Source organism: Rana temporaria, chromosome 6 (assembly GCF_905171775.1).
Source record: "Rana temporaria chromosome 6, aRanTem1.1, whole genome shotgun sequence".
Lineage (NCBI taxonomy): Eukaryota > Metazoa > Chordata > Amphibia > Anura > Ranidae > Rana > Rana temporaria.
In genome coordinates, this window is record NC_053494.1 from 202,879,681 (window position 1) to 202,899,453 (window position 19,773).

General features: G+C 44.0%; 2 protein-coding genes across 12 annotated transcripts in view; one reads left to right on the top strand and one right to left on the bottom strand.

Moving 5' to 3' along the window:
• Positions 1-19,773, top strand: part of R3HDM1 (R3H domain containing 1) — a 237,368-nt gene that overhangs the window by 203,619 nt on the left and 13,976 nt on the right. For 9 of the 11 annotated variants that reach the window (XM_040358102.1, XM_040358101.1, XM_040358104.1 and 6 more), the window contains one exon: positions 19,658-19,739. The exons of 1 other annotated variant lie outside the window; for it this stretch is intronic. In XM_040358102.1, coding sequence (XP_040214036.1) covers positions 19,658-19,739 — 82 coding nt within the window. The remainder of the gene's footprint in view (positions 1-19,657; positions 19,740-19,773) is intronic. One more of the 11 variants, XM_040358112.1, reaches the window with a different exon arrangement.
• On the bottom strand, positions 3,360-18,133 carry LOC120944174 (R3H domain-containing protein 1-like). The gene is made up of 3 exons (XM_040358113.1): positions 18,004-18,133; positions 10,292-10,376; positions 3,360-4,400 (listed from the first exon to the last, which is right to left on the bottom strand). The coding sequence occupies exons 1-3, from the start codon at positions 18,007-18,009 to the stop codon at positions 4,027-4,029; spliced, it is 465 nt and encodes a 154-aa protein (XP_040214047.1). The 5' UTR covers positions 18,010-18,133; the 3' UTR covers positions 3,360-4,026.

The window sequence follows — 19,773 nt, forward strand, 5'->3', positions numbered from 1 at the left end:
GGGCTCTGTACTGAGGGATGGGGGCTCTGTACTGAGGGAATGGGGGTCTGTACTGAGGGAATGGGGTGTCTGTACTGAGGGATGGGGGCTCTGTACTGAGGGATGGGGGCTCTGTACTGAGGAAAGGGGGCTCTGTACTGAGGAAAGGGGGCTCTGTACTGAGGAAAGGGGGCTCTGTACTGAGGGAATGGGGCGTCTGTACTGAGGGAAGGGTTTTTTTACTTGGTGGAGAGGGGTTTGGACTGAGGGAGTGGGGGTCTGTACTCAGTCTCTACAGGCTGTAGAGAACAGTGCGCCATTGCAAACTTATATTTTGAGGTTTTAATTACACTATTTTAATAGTCGTGAACTAAAGTGGGCTGGTCTAAGGCATGAAACTCCAGGCTGAAAATGAGTCCCACTCCGGCCCTGGTAAGGGTTAAACCACCTATCCTATGTTTGTTTGTTGTTAGATATAGATATAGATATATATATATATATATATATATATATATATTATATATATATATATATATATATATATATATATATTATATATATCTAATCTAGATATAGAGAGAGAGGATTCTCTCTCTCTCTATATATATATTTATTTAAAACTTTTGGCTATAAATATATCCAATTTAAAAAAAAAAAAAAAAAGTAAAATCGAAATATCTTCATCAAGTTAGGTCAATATGTATTCTGGCAAGTTTTGGTTAAAAATAAATACAAATGTGTGTATAATATATATATATATATATATATATATATATATATATATATATTAGTGCTGTCAATTAAACGCGCTATTAACGGCGTTAACGCAAACCCACGTTAACGCCGTCAATTTTTTTATCGCGCGATTAATGAGGCGGCGTTCGGGGGTTATACCGGGATGATGCCTGCAGCCGCAGGCATCATCCCGGTACCGTTGTTTAGAGCGGGCGTTTGGCTATCCAAACATAACAACCGATGCGGCTAAAAGCCGCTCGGTTGTTATGCCGGAGGAGCGGGAGGGGACATCCCCCCCTCCCGCCGCCTTTCGCCGCTCTGACCGGGCCTCCCGTCCCACCGGGAGACCCGATCCTCCATCCGGCGCCTTCTGTGTCCAGGCGGCGGAGACTGACACTAAGCCGTAAGCGGCTTTGATTCAGTCTCCGCATTGAAACCACGGAAGCGACGTCATGACGTCACTTCCGGGTTTCTCGGCTGCCAATGGCGCCGGATTTAAAAAAGTACACAGTATTCAGAATCGCCGTTTTCGGCGATCTGAATACTTTGAAGTGCAAAGGAGGGCTCGGAGGTCTTTTAGACCCCCGATCCCTCCATAAAGAGTACCTGTCACCACCTATTGCTGTCACAAGGGATGTTTACATTCCTTGTGACAGCAATAAAAGTGATCAAAATGTAAAAAAATTAAAAAAAACACAATTTAATATTATAAAAAAATTAAAAATAAATAAGAAAACAAAAAAAATTTTTTTGGCGCGATTAATCGTGAATTAACTATGACATTAATGCGATTAATCGCGATTAAAAATTTTAATCGCTTGACAGCACTAATATATATATATATATATATATATATATATATATATATATATATATATATAAAATCTCAAGCGTATATTGATTGGTTTGCGCAAAAATTATAGTGTCTACAAACTATAGGATAGATTTATAGACTATTTAAAAATAGATTTTACTAGTAATGGTGGAGATCTGCATTATTTAGTGGCACTGCAAAAGTGCAGCAGACAAATCTGGCACCAAGCGACACTTTTTGGGGACCAGTGACACCAATACAGTGATCAGCGTTAAAAAAAAAAAAAAAAAAAAAAAAAAAAAAAAAATGCACGGTCACTGTATAAATGACACTGGCAGGGAAGGGGTTGACACCAGAGGCGATTAAAGGGTTAAGTGTACTCCTAGGGAGCGATTTCTAACTCTGGGGGGAATGCTGACACTGGAGGAAAACAGATCTGCAATTCTACTTGGCAGAAACACAAGATCTCCATTTTCCTTTCTGGCAGAAGCAATCTGCCTGGTTTACATAGGCAGACCACTGTTCTGCCTCTCCTCAGAACGATATGCGGGTCCCAGTGGCCGCCAATTGGCTTCCCCCGTGTCCAATCACAGTAGGAGCGGGGATACGGCGGCGTGTGCCCCCGAGTAGGAACAAAAAGACTTAGATATGCGACTTTGCGCTAAAGGGTTGCCCTGCTGCAATATATGTATGTGGGGCAGTCCTTAACCACTTCCATCCCGGGCACTTAAACACCTTCCTGCCCAAGCCAATTTTCAGCGCTGTCGCTGTTTAAATGACAATTACACGGTCATGCTACACTGTACCGAAACAAAAATGTTATAATTTTGTTCCCACAAATATAACTTTCTTTTGGTGGTATTTGATCACCCCTGCAGTTTTTATTTTTTGCTAAACAAATAAAAAGACAGAAAGTTTGTTTCGGTTATAAAATTGTGTAAACAAGTACGTTTTCTACTTTACTGATAAAGTGGCACTGATAAGGCGACACCGATGAGGTGGCACTGATGGGCACTGATAGGCAACACTGATGGGCACTGATGAGTACATATGGGTGGCACTGATATGCGGCACTGGTAGGCACCGATTGGCAGCTGCTTGGGCACAGATTGGCATTCCCAGGTGGTCTAGGGGGCATACCAGGTGGCCTAGTGGGATGGCCATGCTGGTGGACTCTACCCAGATCGGAGTTGCGGTGTGTCAGACTGACACACTGCAACACCAATCGCCACGATACCGCGCTCCCGGGGAAAGCAGCCGCTTGATATTCTGCCGACATCATACGACGTCCAGTCAGGATATCGCAGCCACTTTGCCACCGTCATTTTGCTATATGGCAGGCGGCAAGTGGTTAATCCTTCAAACCCATGCCCTTCTTTCTTTAAGCCTTCAAACCCATGCCCTTCTTCCTTTAAGCCTTCAAACCCATGCCCTTCTTCCTTTAAGCCTTCAAACCCATGCCCTTCTTCCTTTAAGCCTTCAAACCCATGCCCTTCTTCCTTTAAGCCTTCAAACCCATGCCCTTCTTCCTTTAAGCCTTCAAACCCATGCCCTTCTTCTCTTCCTTTAAGCCTTCAAACCCATGCCCTTCTTCCTTTAAGCCTTCAAACCCATGCCCTTCTTCCTTTAAGCCTTCAAACCCATGCCCTTCTTCCTTTAAGCCTTCAAACCCATGCCCTTCTTCCTTTAAGCCTTCAAACCCATGCCCTTCTTTCTTTAAGCCTTCAAACCCATGCCCTTCTTTCTTTAAGCCTTCAAACCCATGCCCTTATAAAACCCAGTTAGCAAGAAAACAGACCGAAACAATTATAAACCACAATTAAAAAGTGAATTTAGTGAGAAACATAATTTATTTACAATGAATTTTCACAAAGCCTTAAATTATAGAACTTCTGAAGGGCATGGTGAAGAGAACCAGTAGTTTTAACGGCATCCCCTTGGACATCAGGGGAACAGAACTAGATGTCTCTTCCAAACAGTAGTAGGTCTATAATTATTATAATATATATTTCTATGTATTGTATATAGAATCTTTTTATTTATTTCATTTTTTAGTGCAGCGTTTAAGTTTCCCCACCCTGTTCTAGGAAAATGGATGGCAAAGTGCTGGCTTTGAAAAAAAGAAAAGGAGTAGAAAACACAGACTTGGTTTTTTTGTTTTGTTTTTTTTTTTCTCTCTTTTTTTCCTTCTTTTTTTCTTTTTCCATCATGGGCATTCAGTATGAACAACAATTTTTCCTCTGTACAAGAGAAGTTTGGGTCCAATACAGAAATATAAATATAAAACAAACAGACTATAAAAGGGGAAGGGGAGAGGGTTCAATCCTGCTGTTCGATTTTCTTCTATGCCGGTTCCATAGGATGGTCTTCAGTTTAGTAGGTCATGATCGTTCGAAATCAACAGTGTTGTCTCTGTACAGAAGAGAAGCACTTTTCAATCGTTGGTGGTGACTGAGGGGGGAGGCCGACCCCCTGGTGACCAGGCCTCCCTCTCCGTTCTATTGAGAGCTTGCTCTTTCTAGGATGTGAAGGTCGTAGGGCTTTCTGCTTGTTCTCAGTCTAAACTTGTTCATTAAATTATTGTGTTTCTTCAGTGCAATCTGTGCGGCGGACACTGTGGGGAAGGTGGCGACGATGGTGTAAGTAGAGGCCAAGTCTGTGGAAGGGTTGGGCTGTTCGGAACTCGTGTGGTTGTCTCCACTGCTGCAGTAGTGTTGGTTATGTTGCTGTTGGTGCGGTGTCTGCTGCGAGTGGGGGTCCCGGAGCCACCGGATTTTAGCACCTACTTTAAAGAGTTCACCAAAAAGCATTTCTGCATCTTTGCGACTTATCCCGTCTGGCAGTTCTGTGATTTCTAAGACCTTACCGATGACTGCAGCCATGGAGAGAAAAAGCAAGAGAGAGACAACAGTAATTATGACAAAATCTTCCACTCTCTAATTACAGCTAAAGTTGTAGAAGCCGAATATATTTCATCAGACAGAAGCGTATAGGTGAAATCAGCGTGTTACAGTAAGACCTTTCACACTAAAGGTGCTTTTTCAGGTGTTTTAGCAAAAAAAACACACACACACACACACACACACACACACACACACACACACACACTTGTAAAGCGCCTCTTAAAGTGGAGGTTCACCCTTTTAAACAAGTATATACCATTCCATCCAGCATACTGCCGACATGGACAGTATGCAGTTTTTTGTTCGCTATACATACCGCCGTATAGCTATTTTCCCCCCCAGGTTCTGGGTAGAGGATCCCGCGGGAGTGGGCGTTCCTATTCAGAGACTAAGTGATTGACGTGATGACAAAAGCTTCCCACCGGCGCATAAGCGCGTCACCAGTTTCGAAAGAAGCCGAACTGCGAGTCGGCTCTATACGGCGCCTGCGCACCGACGTTCGGCTTCTTTCGGAAACTGGTGACGCGCATTATGCGTCGGAGGGAAGCTTTTGTCATCACGTCAATTACTTAGTCTCTGAATAGATACGCCCACTCCCGTGGGATCCACTACCCAGAAGCCGTGGGGAAAATAGCTATACGGCGGTATGTATAGCGGAAAAAAAAAAAAAGTATACTGTACATGTCGGCAGTATGCTGGATGGAATGGTATATACTTGTTTTTAGGGTGAACCTCCGCTTTAAGCCTCCCCAGTGTGAAAGCCAGAGTGCTTACTCACTGGGGCGCTGCGCTTCCAGGACAAAAAGGTAGTCCTGCAAGGAGCATCTTTGGGGTGGTGCGGAAGCAGTGTATACACCGCTCCTAAACCGGCCCTGCCATTGAAATCAATGGGCAGTGCTGCCGAGGCAGTTTTAACCCTTTTGAACGCGCCTCGCTAGTGGCCGAAAAGTGCCGCTATAACAGCAGTAAAGTGCCGCTAAAAGTAGAAGTGTGAAAGGCCTCTAAATGACACTAAAAGTCCACATAACTTCTGTACACCCAATTCTACTGCACTGCTTCCCTGAACATCTGTGTTGGAAAGGCGCACACTCATAACATCACTTGTGACAAATGTCGGGACTACATGTCAATGTTTGGCTCCAGTGCACATGCATGTTTATAGAATGTTAGACATCCAAAGCCTGGACTACACACAAGTCACCCATCTGCTCCTCCTCCAAGACCGACAGCCCTTCCTCTGAAGTTGCTGTTAATTTCCCCAGTACAGGAGCAGAGAAAAGTGTATGTGTTCTCTTCTCTGGCTACCTGTGCATGTCGACACAGCCAGCAGGTCATCACATCCCCCAGTATTCTGATCCCAGGACCCCTCGTGCAACGGCATCTCCATGGGACCCTGCAAGGGAAAGGAGCCACCCTAAAATAGGAAAGAGGAGCCAGTGCTTAGGGGGCCAACAAAATTCACTTGACGAAGCTGCACTTGTAATTTTTTTCCCTCAGTAGTAGAAAGGGCAAATGCTATTTAAGGCATGGAGTTCACCTTTTCAAACAAATAAATGCACATTTATTTATTTCTGCAAAAAGAAGAAGTCTATTTAATATTCTTTTATTGGGAGCCTGTAAAGCAGGGATATGCAATTAGCAGACCTCCAGCTGTTGCAGAACTACAAGTCCCATGAGGCATAGCAAAGACTGACAGCCACAAGCAAGACACCCAGTGGCAGAGGCACGATGGGACTTGTAGTTTTCTAACAGCTGGAGGTCCGCTAATTGCATATCCCTGCTGTAAAGCATTGCACTCGCAATCAGCAGGTCTCAGGTGCAATGCAGGACTCTTGCAGACACTGTTTGAGCCATCTACTCAAACCTCAGACGCGCAGTCAGTTGTACACTGACAGAAAGCATCAATGAACTACCTTGAGTGCTCAACAGCGCCATGGTAGTTCATAGACGACAAGCAGACAGCCGCAAAGGCTGTCAGGACTTTTTTATGCCAATGAATGGTGAGGCCAGGAAGGCGGAGCCACGTGCGGCCTGGTATTTTTTAAATTGTGACAGCGCGCACGAGAGGATAATCACCGGCCTGTTGTCACAGAGGGGACCTGGGGGGTTGGGGGGCAGCAGTAACAGGTTACACCCTGAATATGGATGCAACATGTTATAAAAGGGCGAATCCAATTGTGGTGAATCGGCACCTAAAGTATAGGCATCATAAGGATACCTTTATGTGCTACAACAAGAAATGCTGGCAGTGGATAAATTTGCTTATCTTGAAACCAATCAAGGCCAAGTGCATCTCTGGATAAAGTTAAATAAAAAAAAAAGTTAGTACATATCTGCACTAAATGCAAATTTCATTTGTTTTATTAAGAACATTGCAAGATAGTGGAGATGATTAGAATGCATGTCAGTTTTTATTGCCGTGTGTTCTTATCGAGGAGATTCACCCTCTGTTTGTTCTGTTTACTGTTATCATTGAAGGTAAAAGTACCATATTTATCGGTGTATAACACGCACAGGCGTATAACACGCACCCTAACTTTAAGCCCCCATTCACACCTAGGCGTTTTGTCGCCTGTAGTGTGACGCCGCAGCAGCCCCGAGACGCTGGAGGGATGAAAACACATTGCCCTCTATGGAGATGGTTCACATCTCCACGCCAAACACCATACGCCTGCAAAAAAAGTCCCGGACCTTTTTTTCAGGCGGCGTTCGGCATAGGAGATGTGAACCATCTCCATAGAGGGGGTGAGGCTGCATTCACAATCGCGGCGTTTTGTCGCCGCAAATCGCGGTACAATACGCCGCAATTTGACGCCGCAATTCGCGGGACAAAACGCCGCGATTTTGTACGCCTAGGTGTGAATGCAGCCTAAGAGGAAAGTTTCAGGGAAAAAAACTTTCCACAGCCCCCTGCGTATAACACGCAGGCACAGTTTACCCTTTATTTTCAGGGTAAAAAAGTGAGTGTTATACGCCAATAAATACAGTAAATACCAAATTTTGGGTTGTCCACAGAAAAGTAAGAGGAGAAATCTTCCAATGGTGGCACTAGTTCTGGTGATCTGGGGTCACAAAGGAATTGCCTTCCTTTGCCCTCACTTTGGCTATATGTGAACATTTTCAAATCTTTTACGCTACTTTCACACTGTAGCGCTCATTGTTAGCGGCAAAGCCCAACTAGTTTTAGCTGCGCTTTTCAGATGCTTTTAACCCCTGCTAGTGACCAGAGTGGTTGAAAGTGCCCGTGCTGCTGAAGCACTTTGGCAGCGATGCCTATTAATTTTAACGGGCAGGGCATTTTGGGAGCGGTGTATAAATTGCTCCCAGCCCAAAGATGCTGCTTGCAGGACTTTTCAGAACATCCCCCCAGCGCACCGTCCCAGTGTGAAACGTCACACTGAAATGAACGGGGAGGCGGTTTTCAGGCATTTTAGCGCTAGAAATAGCCTCTCATGTGTGAAAGCAGCCTTAGTAAATCAGCCTATACATTGTGTTTGTATGTTCTGGCAGCATTTGTGTGACTACAACTAGAAAAAGGACATTCCATGAAACGCTCCACTGGGGCAGGAAATTAGTTGAATGGTTTGATGTTAAAGAAAAGTGTTGGAGTCTGAAGGAAATATGGCGAGATCTACCTAGCTGCTTGGGGAAACAATACTCCCCCTCAGTGTTGATATTTGCTCCTTGCCAGGAACAATTGTCATGTCATCCCCTCCCTGGGACTATAGACAGTAGTAGTCGCCTTGCTATACAATCAGTATACTACTAGTCAAGGCTTTTTCCCTCAACCAGGCTGCGCTCTCCCCTATTGCAAATGGAAGAAGATTCGATCTGTGTCACTGATCGTCTCCCTGCAATTAATCAAGACAGATAGCGACAGTGACAGGGACAAGATGAGATAAGAAAGCAATATTTCATTTGTGGAAGGAGATAAGCGTGTAACCTCCTAGGAGGAATGTCCTACACAGAGCATTGGAATAGTTTTTTTGGTTAAGCTCACTGCTTCAAAAATTTCACAGCTTTACAGGTGTAATGCTGGCCATACACTATATGAAAAACCATCTGAAATTCGATCATTTGGCCAGTTCGTTCATTTTTCGTTGGGACATTTTTGAGCCCAAAAAAATAAAAACAGACAAGTTTGGAAATTTTCTTGCTGAACGAAAAAATTGAAAGGTCAATGTGCTTCCCGTCCGACCTGTCTGCACTGGGTATATGTAAAAAAACAAAAAATTGATTCATTTATGTCCACTAAGCAATTTATCGGTCATTACGTGATGGTTATATGGTTTGCTCTCACGGCCGAATGTTTTTCGAAAATGGGTTCAGCCGATTTTTCGTATAGTGTATGGCCAGCATAAGATTTGGAAGAAATGAGACTTCGCTTTAGATGTAATGCTGTCAGGCTAACTGTAAAGTCCTGAAGGCACAGAGGAAATGGTCATCTAGGACTTCACAACTTTGCCTTTATTACCGTATTTATCGGCGTATACCGCGCACTTTTTTGCCCTGAATATCAGGGCAAAATCTTGGTTGCCCGATATACGCCGATACCCGCGCCGAGTTTGAACCACTGCGCCGGCATATACCGAGCGGAGTACACTCGGGTATAGTCGGGCAGGCTCGGCTCCTCTCGCGCTCACGGACGTACAGGACGTGACCGCGAGAGGAGACGAGCCTGCCAGACTATACCCGAGTGTACTGCGCTCGGTATATGCCGGCGCAGTGGTTCAAACTCAGCGCGGGGATCGAGCGGGGAGGACACCGCAGAAGGACGCGGGACCCGACGAGGAGGACACCACCGAAGCCGCAGACTGATTCCGCGCAAGACACCAGAACTGTAAGTACTGAAATCTTTTTTTTACAGGAATGCGGGTCCACTTTAGGGGTATGCGCTATACGCCGGAGCGCGCAATACCCCGATAAATACGGTAACTCGCAAAATCTTGAAGTTTTTATTATCAGATAGCTGTCGTCATTCTCAAATTTGCATTGTTCAAAGTCGATTTGTATCTAAAACTGTGTTTACACGAAATTAAAAAAATGTATTGCCCCGCAGTCTCTTTGCAACCCGTCTACTTGCACTCCAGTGATGGCTACATGCCATTTGTTGGGGTAAGTCTACTGATGGTGATAACAGATTGTGCCTATGCAATGAGCATCAGCTCAGCTGCTTGTCATTATGAGTCCATGTGGCAGGGTGACACCACACGAGAATAGGGGGATAGAGCGTTGTCACCCTATGACAGAAGCTAAACGAAGACTGTCATCAGCAGGCATTATTTTAACAAAATAAATGTTGCAATTTAAAGTAGTAGTTTTTTTTCATGGATTCTTTGCATTAAAATATACCTTCTGCATGAAGCTCCCTCCTGCCCCCTTTTATACTCACCTGAGCCTAATCTCAATCCAGCGATGTACATGATGGCAGCGGCTCTCTTGACTCTCACTGCTCATTGGCTCAGATCACAGCAAGTGAGAAGGGAGCAAGGGGAGGGGCCGAGCCTAGTTCTGTGTGTATATGGACACAGAACCTTCTCTGGAGCGAGCACACATGAGTGCCCCCCATAGCAAGGGCCTTGCTATGAGGAGGGGACAGCCAGGAGCACCAGTGGGGGGGCCCAAGAAGAGGAGGATTGGGGCTGCTCTGTGCAAAATCATTACACAAGGCAGGCAAGTATAACAAGTTTGTTATTTAAAAAAAATAAAAAAAGTGATTGTTTACAATCACTTTAACGCTACATTAACAGCCTAGTGCTTATATGAGATTTCACTGGCTGGGTTAACATAACACAAAAACAAAACACAAAAACACAAAAACACAAAAAACGCTGTCTGCCCCATGCTCGTCTCTTCTCACCTGGTTCACCAGCAGAAAGGTCAGTGGAAGCAGCTTTTCTTGCCGTTTTTTTTCCCCGATTTCCATGTCTGTGTCCAGACTGACCCTAGGAGATGCAGAACCCATTTATAAACTGCACAGCTTTTGCCACGAAAATGTAAAATGTATCTAAAGCCAAAACATTTTTTTTAGTTTGGGATAAAATCAGGAAGGGTTAGATTTCCGGTCAGGTTTTTATTGCCAAAGTAAGCGCCAGTTCAAAAGATCTTTGTGTCCAAAATCTTTTATCAATATGGAACGGCCAACGCATTTCAAGATTCAGACACTCCCCCCTTCATAAAGTCTTAAAACCGCTGTAAGTTGGACTCCATAGCTTGCTTTTAGTCCTTGTATTGTATAGTAAAGAGCAGTAGTAGCAGGTCACACACCACAGCTCTTTTGAGCATTTATGGGCGGCTGACACATAAGTTCGCAAATGAGCGACTAAACACCCTTTGCTTTTAACGTGAATTGTTAGACAGGGTCAATTGGGTTTTGTTACAGGCTAGCAAGTGAGCTGGGAAAATGCTTTGTTTTTGATGCATTTGTGTACTTTAACGCAGTTGACTGGCTTAAAGTGTTACTAAACCCAGTATTATGAAAATATAGTTAACCCCCCCCCCCCGCACAGCTTATAAACATTATTTTACATTAAAATACTACCACTATATATACCCTTTTGGCTCATCTGTATACCACGGTCATGCGATAACCGGCAGGGTCCACCCGAGTGCTGAGTGTTCAGGTAGCAGGAGATTTCCACTACAGCCTGTACCCTCAGACTGTTATGGGAGGCTGATCATCCATGAATCAAGATGTGGGCATGAAGGAGGAGGGGAGGGGACTAGTCTCATTTAGGATCTGTATTACACACCCAAATGTGTCATGTCAATATCATGCGAGCTAACCAGCTCCGCTCAAACAAGAGATGCTCTCTCCAGCAATACAGACCAAACTGAGCATGTGCAGGACGACTACTCTGACTGTCATATCTGGCCTTGCCCAGAGTGACCCTGCAGGAAGGGGAGGATCTGTGCATACAGGATCAAATAGCCTTTTTACATGCAGAGGATTAACCCCTTAAAGGGGTTGTAAAGGTAAAAAAATGTTTTCATAATAAGCATCCTATTCCTGCAGACATTCCTCTTTTCACTTCCTTATTCTTCGTTTTTGCTCAGAAGTTGCTCCATTTCTTCTCTGTTCTGTTCACTTCCTGCTTGTCTGACTGTTACCACCGGAGGTGATATAGATGAAGGAATTTAATAGGTAATTACTCGTTTTTTAACAGAATCATTACACTATTCTGTCTGTCTATCTTGCAGACATTAATTTTAGGCAAAAAAATGTTTTCCTTTAAGTTCCACAGTGAGTATAAAAAGCATGCTATTCTGCATATACAAACAGATTTTACTGTTGTGGGTTTAGTAACACTTTAAACATGTATTGCAATATGAGCGAATTAAAATGTCCCTATTTTTTATTGCAACGTTTGCTAGACAGGATATAGCAGTGTACAGAGGGATCATCCAGTATTTTTAGGTTTCATGGGCATCGCCCTTCCATATGCTCCTTGCTGCAAAAGCTAGTTATAGGTTGGGGTGGTTGCCATTTGTAGCTTGTTAATTGGTGTGGGTACACCTGGGATACCTTCAGCTGGGTGTCCCTAGACCTTTAAGGAGGGGTGGGCTCCCTCCAGACACAACTGCCCTTAACCTACCCGACTGCTATATATGTGCTCCAATTTGGGAAGACACTCAAATTTAGAGAGAGTTAGGACTGCAGCACACTGGGACGCCCTGACCTGGCCACTGTGACTTGCATGTTTGCAACTAAACCAGTTTTTAACATGAACTGTTAGACAGGGCTAAGTTGGTTTGTTGCAGGCTGGCTGGTAAGTGAGCTGGGAAATGTTGTTAGTTTTTGATGTGTGTCGCCCTTCCACGTGCTCCTTGCTGCAAAGGCTAGGTATAGGTTGGGGTGGTTGCCCATCGATAAGCTCTGATAAGTGGAGAGTGTGTCTGAAACCTGAAATATTTTGACTATTACATATTGTATTGTTATGAGCATGTACTAAAATACAAAGATTCTGGACTTTTAGATCTCTGGTCTGTCACTCTGACTTTTTTATATGTGCATATCTTCAGCTTCAGGCCTCTAGCTAGGAGGCACACCGTTTTTGATGTTCTTCAACCATGATGTCGAATCCGGCGTCTCTAATACATTTCAGGTTTGTTTTTATTGGTGTCTGAGCCCCACTGGGAAAGTTTACCTTCACTATTTGGACCATGGTCATCAGGACTAAAAAAATCAAAATTTAAAAAAGGGATAAATTCAAAATGTTAAAGTGGAGGTTCACCCTAAAAAACAACATCTATATATCATTACATCCAGCATACTTTCGACATCTACAGTATGCTGTGTTTTTTTTGCCGTACATTCAGTTCACAATTACTTTTACATTTAGTACATACAGTTCTATTGTTATTTTTACCCCAGGTTCTGGGTTCCGATTCCCGCGGGACTGGGCGTTCCTATACAGAGGTTAGATGATTGAAAAACTTCCCCTGGCGCATAAGGCACGTCACCAGTTTTCCGTAACTAGCCGACCTGCGAGTCGGCTCTATACGGCGCCTGCGCCCGCTGTGTAGAGCTGACTGCGCAGGCGCCATATAGAGCAGACTCGCAGGTTGGCTAGTTACGGAAAACTGATGGCGTGCCTTATGCGCCAGGGGAAGTTTTTCACCAGACGTCAATCATCTAACCTCTGAATAGGAACGCCCACTCCCGCGAGAGCCAAAACCCGGAAGCCGGGGGGAAAACAATAAAACGGTATGTACGGCAAAAAAAAACCCAGCATACTGTAGATGTCGGAAGTATGCTGGATGTAATGGTATATCATTTTTTTAGGGTGAACCTCCGCTTTAAGTTACCACCAGACCAGAAGGCACTTGTTTCCATGAGATCTTGGGGATTGTAGCTTGGAGAAAACACAGGAATCTACTAATTAAGGGTTATCCTTCTACAGGTCAGGAAGTAAGATAATTCTCCCCAAAGGCATGCAGATGGCCAAAAAAAAGACAATGTTTTTAATAATTTCCTACTCTAATAACTATAAAAAAAAAAAAGTGTTGGCTTTAAATATGCTTTAAAGAAAACCCGGATTTACTTCAAAGTTGGCAAACCTTTTGCAAGGTGTAAAGCAGGACCTTGACGATGCCTGAAGGAATGTTCACATATCCACCGGACGGCTCCAAGGTCTGGGGTACTTTAAATACAAATAGTGACTTCAGGAATGCCTGACCTGCTGGTCCATCGCTGGAAAACCTCACTTCCCAATAGTAAGGAACAGAAGGCGGAATGGGGCAGGCCCAAGGAGAACTTCAGTTCCCCAGGTTGCCATTTGAATAGTAAAGCATGTCGGGCTATGCCCACCTCCTCTGCCCACCTCTCCTTGTTCCCGCTTTATACCTCTGCAAGTCATTTAACCAACTTTAAAAGCTAAACAGGTTCCCTTTAACAGACCTCCATACAATGCTGTTCTGAAACAAGCGTGTGCCCAGTTTTAATTTCTATACAGTGAATTCATTCCTTCATGCAAGTATTGCTCAATTGTTTCTTGGGGAATGTTGCCTCTTTTCCTCCCACCTGCTCACCATTGCCTCCCACAGCAATCAATTTAAAAGGGTTCCATCTGCTCACAATACATGGAACTCATGTTATGTATGCTGGATACTTCCGTTTATCTTGTGCTCTGCATTTACACATGCACAGGTTTTGCACTGTGATTGGCTGTCTATTTCAGGCAACCCAAGAGTTGAGCTTCGTACACATGAACAGATTTTCCGTGGACAAAGCATACGACTTTTGTTCGAAGGGCGTTGGCCGTGATCTTATATTGCATACAAAACGGCAAAGAATTGTCGGCCAAAAAAACACGAAACTACATGGGTTTTTCAACTCTTCAGCGCCACCCTTTGGGCAACTTATGCCATTGTTGTGATTATGGTGAGCATTGCTTCTGAGCATGCGTGTTTGTACTTTGTGTACACACAATGGGAAAATCAGACAACACACAATTGTTGTCGGAAAATTTTAAAGCGCGCTATCCCACATTTGTTGGCGGAAATCCAACAATTGTCCGATGGAGCGTACAAACTGTCAGATTTTCCAACAGCCTATCACACAATTCCCCTCGAAAAATCCAATCGTGTGTGCAAGGCTTAAGATGCGCTTACAGCTTGTATGAATGCTTTAGGTTCCATTCACACTTGCAATGATTTCCAGTGCGACTTAGAGCCAAGGAGTGAAGTTGGATCAAAGTCGCATCAAAGTAGTGCAGCATCTTTACATCACACCGATCCGAATAGGCGACATTGAAAACAATGGGCTGCATGCAACTTTGTGTCCAAATCATATGACAAGTCGCATCACGTGTGAATGGAGCTTTAAAGGGTTTTAAAGGTACAATTTTTTTTCCTAAGCAGTCCTCCTTCACTTACCTCATCCTTCCATTTTACTTTTAAATGTCCTCCTTTCTTCTGAGAAATCCTCACTTCCTGTTCTTCCGTCCAACTCCACACAGAAATGCGAGGCTTTCTCCCTGGTGTGGAGTGTCGTGCTCGCCCCTTCCTTTGGACTACAGGAGAGTCAGGACGCCCACTAACACAGATCCTTTATCTGCAACATAGAGAGCGTCCTGACTCTCCTGTAGTCAAGGGAGGGGGCGAGCACGACACTCCACACCAGGGTTTCCAGAAAGCCTTGCATTACTGTGTGGAGTTACAGACAGAAGAACAGGAAGTGAGGATATCTCAGAAGAAATAAGGACATTTAAAAGCAAAATGGAAGGATGAGGTAAGTGAAGGAGGACTGCACTAAGGTTAAAGGAAGCTATTTAGGGAAAAAAAAACTTTAAGCCTTGTACACATGGTATGATTGTTGGCCAACTGAGCCACTGATTTTTGTCAAAAAGGCGTGTAACAGGAACTTGTCAATGGTACACAATTGTTGCGCCACAAAACAGTGACGTACTACAAGGAATTTCAGCTCTTGAGCGCCAACCTTGGGCCCTTCGGCTACTTTTTGTTTGGCAAGCATGGATCTGAGCAATGCGTGTTTGCACTTTCGACTTGTGTCACGGATTTGTGTACTGACCATTTGAAAATCTATTTTTGTTTTCCAAGAAAATTTACTAGCCTGTCATCCAAACATTTGTGGCCGAAAGTTGGACAACAATTGTCAAAAGGAACGTACCAATGGTCAGATTTTAGGACAATGTTCAGTCAACAGGACAATTCCCTGCCAAACAATAGTATTGTGTGTACGAGGCTTTAGTCAGCTCTGCCTGTTGGAAGGAAATCCCACCTGTATCTCTGGGAAGAGAGCTGTGGTCAAAAAGCAGTAGCCAATTAATAGTGCAGGATTGGTGTACTGTATGCATTGCCAATGGCAGAGTTGCAGTGGAGAACACTGATGGGCAGGACAGAGGAAGGCACCTGTTCAGTATGAAAGTGGAAATACTCATCTAAGTCTAGTCTACTTTTAATGGACTTTTCGTGGTTAAATAAGGCCAGGCCTGTAGCTATATGGAGGCCTACTTTGCTGTTCCTTAAAGCCTTCGATACCTGTGCCGGCATTGCCTGGCCAGCACATATGCTCCCTATGCCCTTAAAGGCGTGGACACTGTGATGTCAGGGGTATGGATCACTGTGGCCTGACCAATCAGCAGCCAAAGCAAGCCTCTGATTCATGCTCCTGTATATCCCAAGTACCTACCTCTGGTCACAGCAAAGACTGAATTTTACTACCCCAAGCTGCCAGAACAGTTGCCATATATTTTTGTAAGTAAACATTTTTTTCCCCCCATATAAATCCTAAGTTCAAAATCACCACAAGAAAATCATCTTTACATTTTCAACATACAAAAGTCTATTTGATGGTTATAAACTGAATATTAGGAATAAGTAAACCTCTAAAAACGGACAAGCTTGGCCCTATGCAACTACTACCAGTCCATTAACATTGATCTTGCACTTCAATAAATCAAAATGCAGCAATCAATAGAAAGGTTTCCCAATTAATTGCTTACTGGCCTGAACACAGCAAACTAATTGTTTGCTGCAGGTAACTGTGCACTTCATCACTGCTCTTCGCAGAAAAGTATATGAGGAGCAGACAATATTGGGGTTGAATTTACTAAAGACAAATAGACTGTGCATTCTGCAAGTGCAGTTGCTCCAAGCAGAGCGGCTCTTTAATTAGGAAATTAAGCGGTCGCCTAAGGTCTCACAGCCGCCTAAACTTACCCAATACATTACTCCAGTTTTAAGGGGCCGGGAACCTTTAACGTTGCTGTGTCAGGCAGGCTAAGAGCCCTGACTCAGGAGCGGGGCACCAGCCTCCCTAACAACCAGTGAATATCGGTGACACCAACGCTTGTGACATCAATGACCAGCATGACCCTCAGTCAATGACGTCACAAGGAGCAGGTTCAGCAGGTGACATCACGAGTGGACCACGCCCCTTGGTTATAAAAGAGCAGGATCTGGGGGCCACCTTGTTAAAGGTGGTTTGCAGATTCCGATAAGCCCCCTGTCCCGCAAAGCCCCACAACACCGGCAGGGTTGTGGGGAAAAGGCTCTTGCCCTTGAATTATTTTTCCCCTCATAGGTGTGAGTGGGGCCCCATGTCATAGTTTTGCCTAAGGCCTCACAAGCCTAGAGCCACCTCTGCTCAGAGTTTAGTAAATGAGAAGCTTCACTTTGCAAAGAATACCAATCACATGCAAGACAAACAGCATTTTTGCTTGCACATGATTGGACGATGAAGACAGCAGCACTTGCCCTCATTTACTAAGCTCTGGAACAACTGCACTTGGGAAGTGCACAGTCAATTTCCCCCAATCAACCCAATATGTACTGATCCATATTGATTACATACGGGATGGGATCTATGTCTGAGATTAAAGTACATGTACAATTTATGCTCCTGGGGTTTGTCTATTTTGTCAAATCCTCTCCATCACATTTCCAAAGATGAAATGCAGATTGAAGAATGGTTATGACACTGTTGACTTGTTATATGTCCGTGCACTAACTGAGGAGCATTGTACTGTAATGGGCTGACCAAGTAACGGATATCTTGTGTCACTGCCAGAAAAAAAAAAAAGAAGTGCACAGGTAAAATGCAAGCTGATTTACACAGATTATAAAATGTAAAATAATGAGTAGGGGTAGAAATGGAAGCCGGCATGCAAATATTCTACACTATAAAACCAAAGTGTCAGTTTTGCCAAGGCTGATCCGATTCTGGCTGTTCTTTCTAGGAAAGGTACCCAACAATTATGTATTATGTGAGAAGTGCCTTTGTGCCATCACCGTTCTTTAGCTAAAGGGGCCAGTACAGTTGAGTATAGGTAGCCATATGTAGTATATGGAGTGTAGGTAGGTGTCCCAATGGGGACACCTTCGCCTCCAACTTACAGGTGCATCTCTGGATCAAGAAGTGAAGGGACATTTCCCCAGGAATGCGCAGACAAAAAAGTAAACTAGCAAGGTTTTTAAACCTTTCCTTATTCTATTCAAAACCAATAAAAAGTTTTGGCTATTATATATACACAAACATATATATTAAAAAGGTTAGTTCACAATGGTAAACACTACGCCCTCCCTACCCCCAGTCCCCATTGTACTTACCTTCATGCTGATGAGCCGTCAGTGCCCACGCAGCCGATGCAACAGTCTGGGGATACAAAATTGCTGGTCTTTCCATTTCCTCTGCGGGGCTTCCAGGATGGATCAGAGTGATACTATGTGTCTGTGCTGAACAATCAGGATCACGCTGATCTGACCTGGAATTCCTGCAGAAAGGGATAAAGGAGCAAGGGTTTAAAATCCCCAGACTGCTGCACCAACTGTGTGGGCACTGACAGCTCATCACCCACAGAGGTCATTTACAGCAAGGAACGAGAAAGGGATGGTGTAGGGCAGTGATGGCAAGCCTTGGCACCCCAGATGTTTCCCATGATGCGCCACTACACTGCAGAGAACAATGAAATGTAGTTCCAAAGTTCGCCATCACTGGTGTAGGGTATTAGTACCCACATTGGATTTAAATAGTTTTCACCTTTCCATAAAAAATAAAAATAAAAAAAGGAAGGAAGACCAACACCCTATACCAGTGATGGCAAACCTTGGCACCCCAGATGTTTTGGAACTACATTTCCCATGATGTTCATGCACTCTGCAGTGTAGTTGCGCATCGTGGGAAATGTAGTTTCAAAACATCTGGGGTGCCAAGGTTTGCCATCACTGGTATAGGGTGTTGGTCTTCCTTCCTTTTTTTATTTTTATTTTTTATGGAAAGGTGAAAACTATTTAAATCCAATGTGGGTACTAATACCCTACACCAGTGATGGCGAACTTTGGAACTACATTTCATTGTTCTCTGCAGTGTAGTGGCGCATCATGGGAAACATCTGGGGTGCCAAGGCTTGCCATCACTGCCCTACACCATCCCTTTCTCGTTCCTTGCTGTAAATGACCTCTGTGGGTGATGAGCTGTCAGTGCCCACACAGTTGGTGCAGCAGTCTGGGGATTTTAAACCCTTGCTCCTTTATCCCTTTCTGCAGGAATTCCAGGTCAGATCAGCGTGATCCTGATTGTTCAGCACAGGACACATAGTATCACTCTGATCCATCCTGGAAGCCCCGCAGAGGGAAATGGAAAGACCAGCAATTTTGTATCCCCAGAACTGTTGCATCGGCTGCGTGGCACTGACGGCTCATCAGCCATGAAGGTAAGTACAAGGGGGACTGGGGGTAGGGGAGGGCGTAGTGTTTACCCATTGTGAACTAACCTTTTTAATATATATGTTTGTGTATATATATATAGCCAAAACTTTTTATTGGTTTTGAATAGAATAAGGAAAGGTTTAAAAACCTTGCTAGTTTACTTTTTTGTCTGCGCATTCCTGGGGAAATGTCCCTTCACTTCTTGATCCAGAGATGCACCTGTAAGTTGGAGGCGAAGGTGTCCCAATGGGGACACCTACCTACACTCCATATACTACATATGGCTACCTATACTCAACTGTACTGGCCCCTTTAGCTAAAGAACGGTGATGGCACAAAGGCACTTCTCACATAATACATAATTGTTGGGTACCTTTCCTAGAAAGAACAGCCAGAATCGGATCAGCCTTGGCAAAACTTGACACTTTGGTTTTTATAGTGTAGAATATTTGCATGCCGGCTTCCTTTCTACCCCTACTCCATTATTTTACATTTTATAATCTGTGTATATCAGCTTGCATTTACCTGTGCACTTCTTTTTTTTTTTTTCTGGCAGGTGACACAAGATATCCGTTACTTGGTCAGCCATTACAGTACAATGCTCCTCAGTTAGTGCACGGACATATACAAGTCAACAGGTTCATAACCATTCTTCAATCTGCATTTCATCTT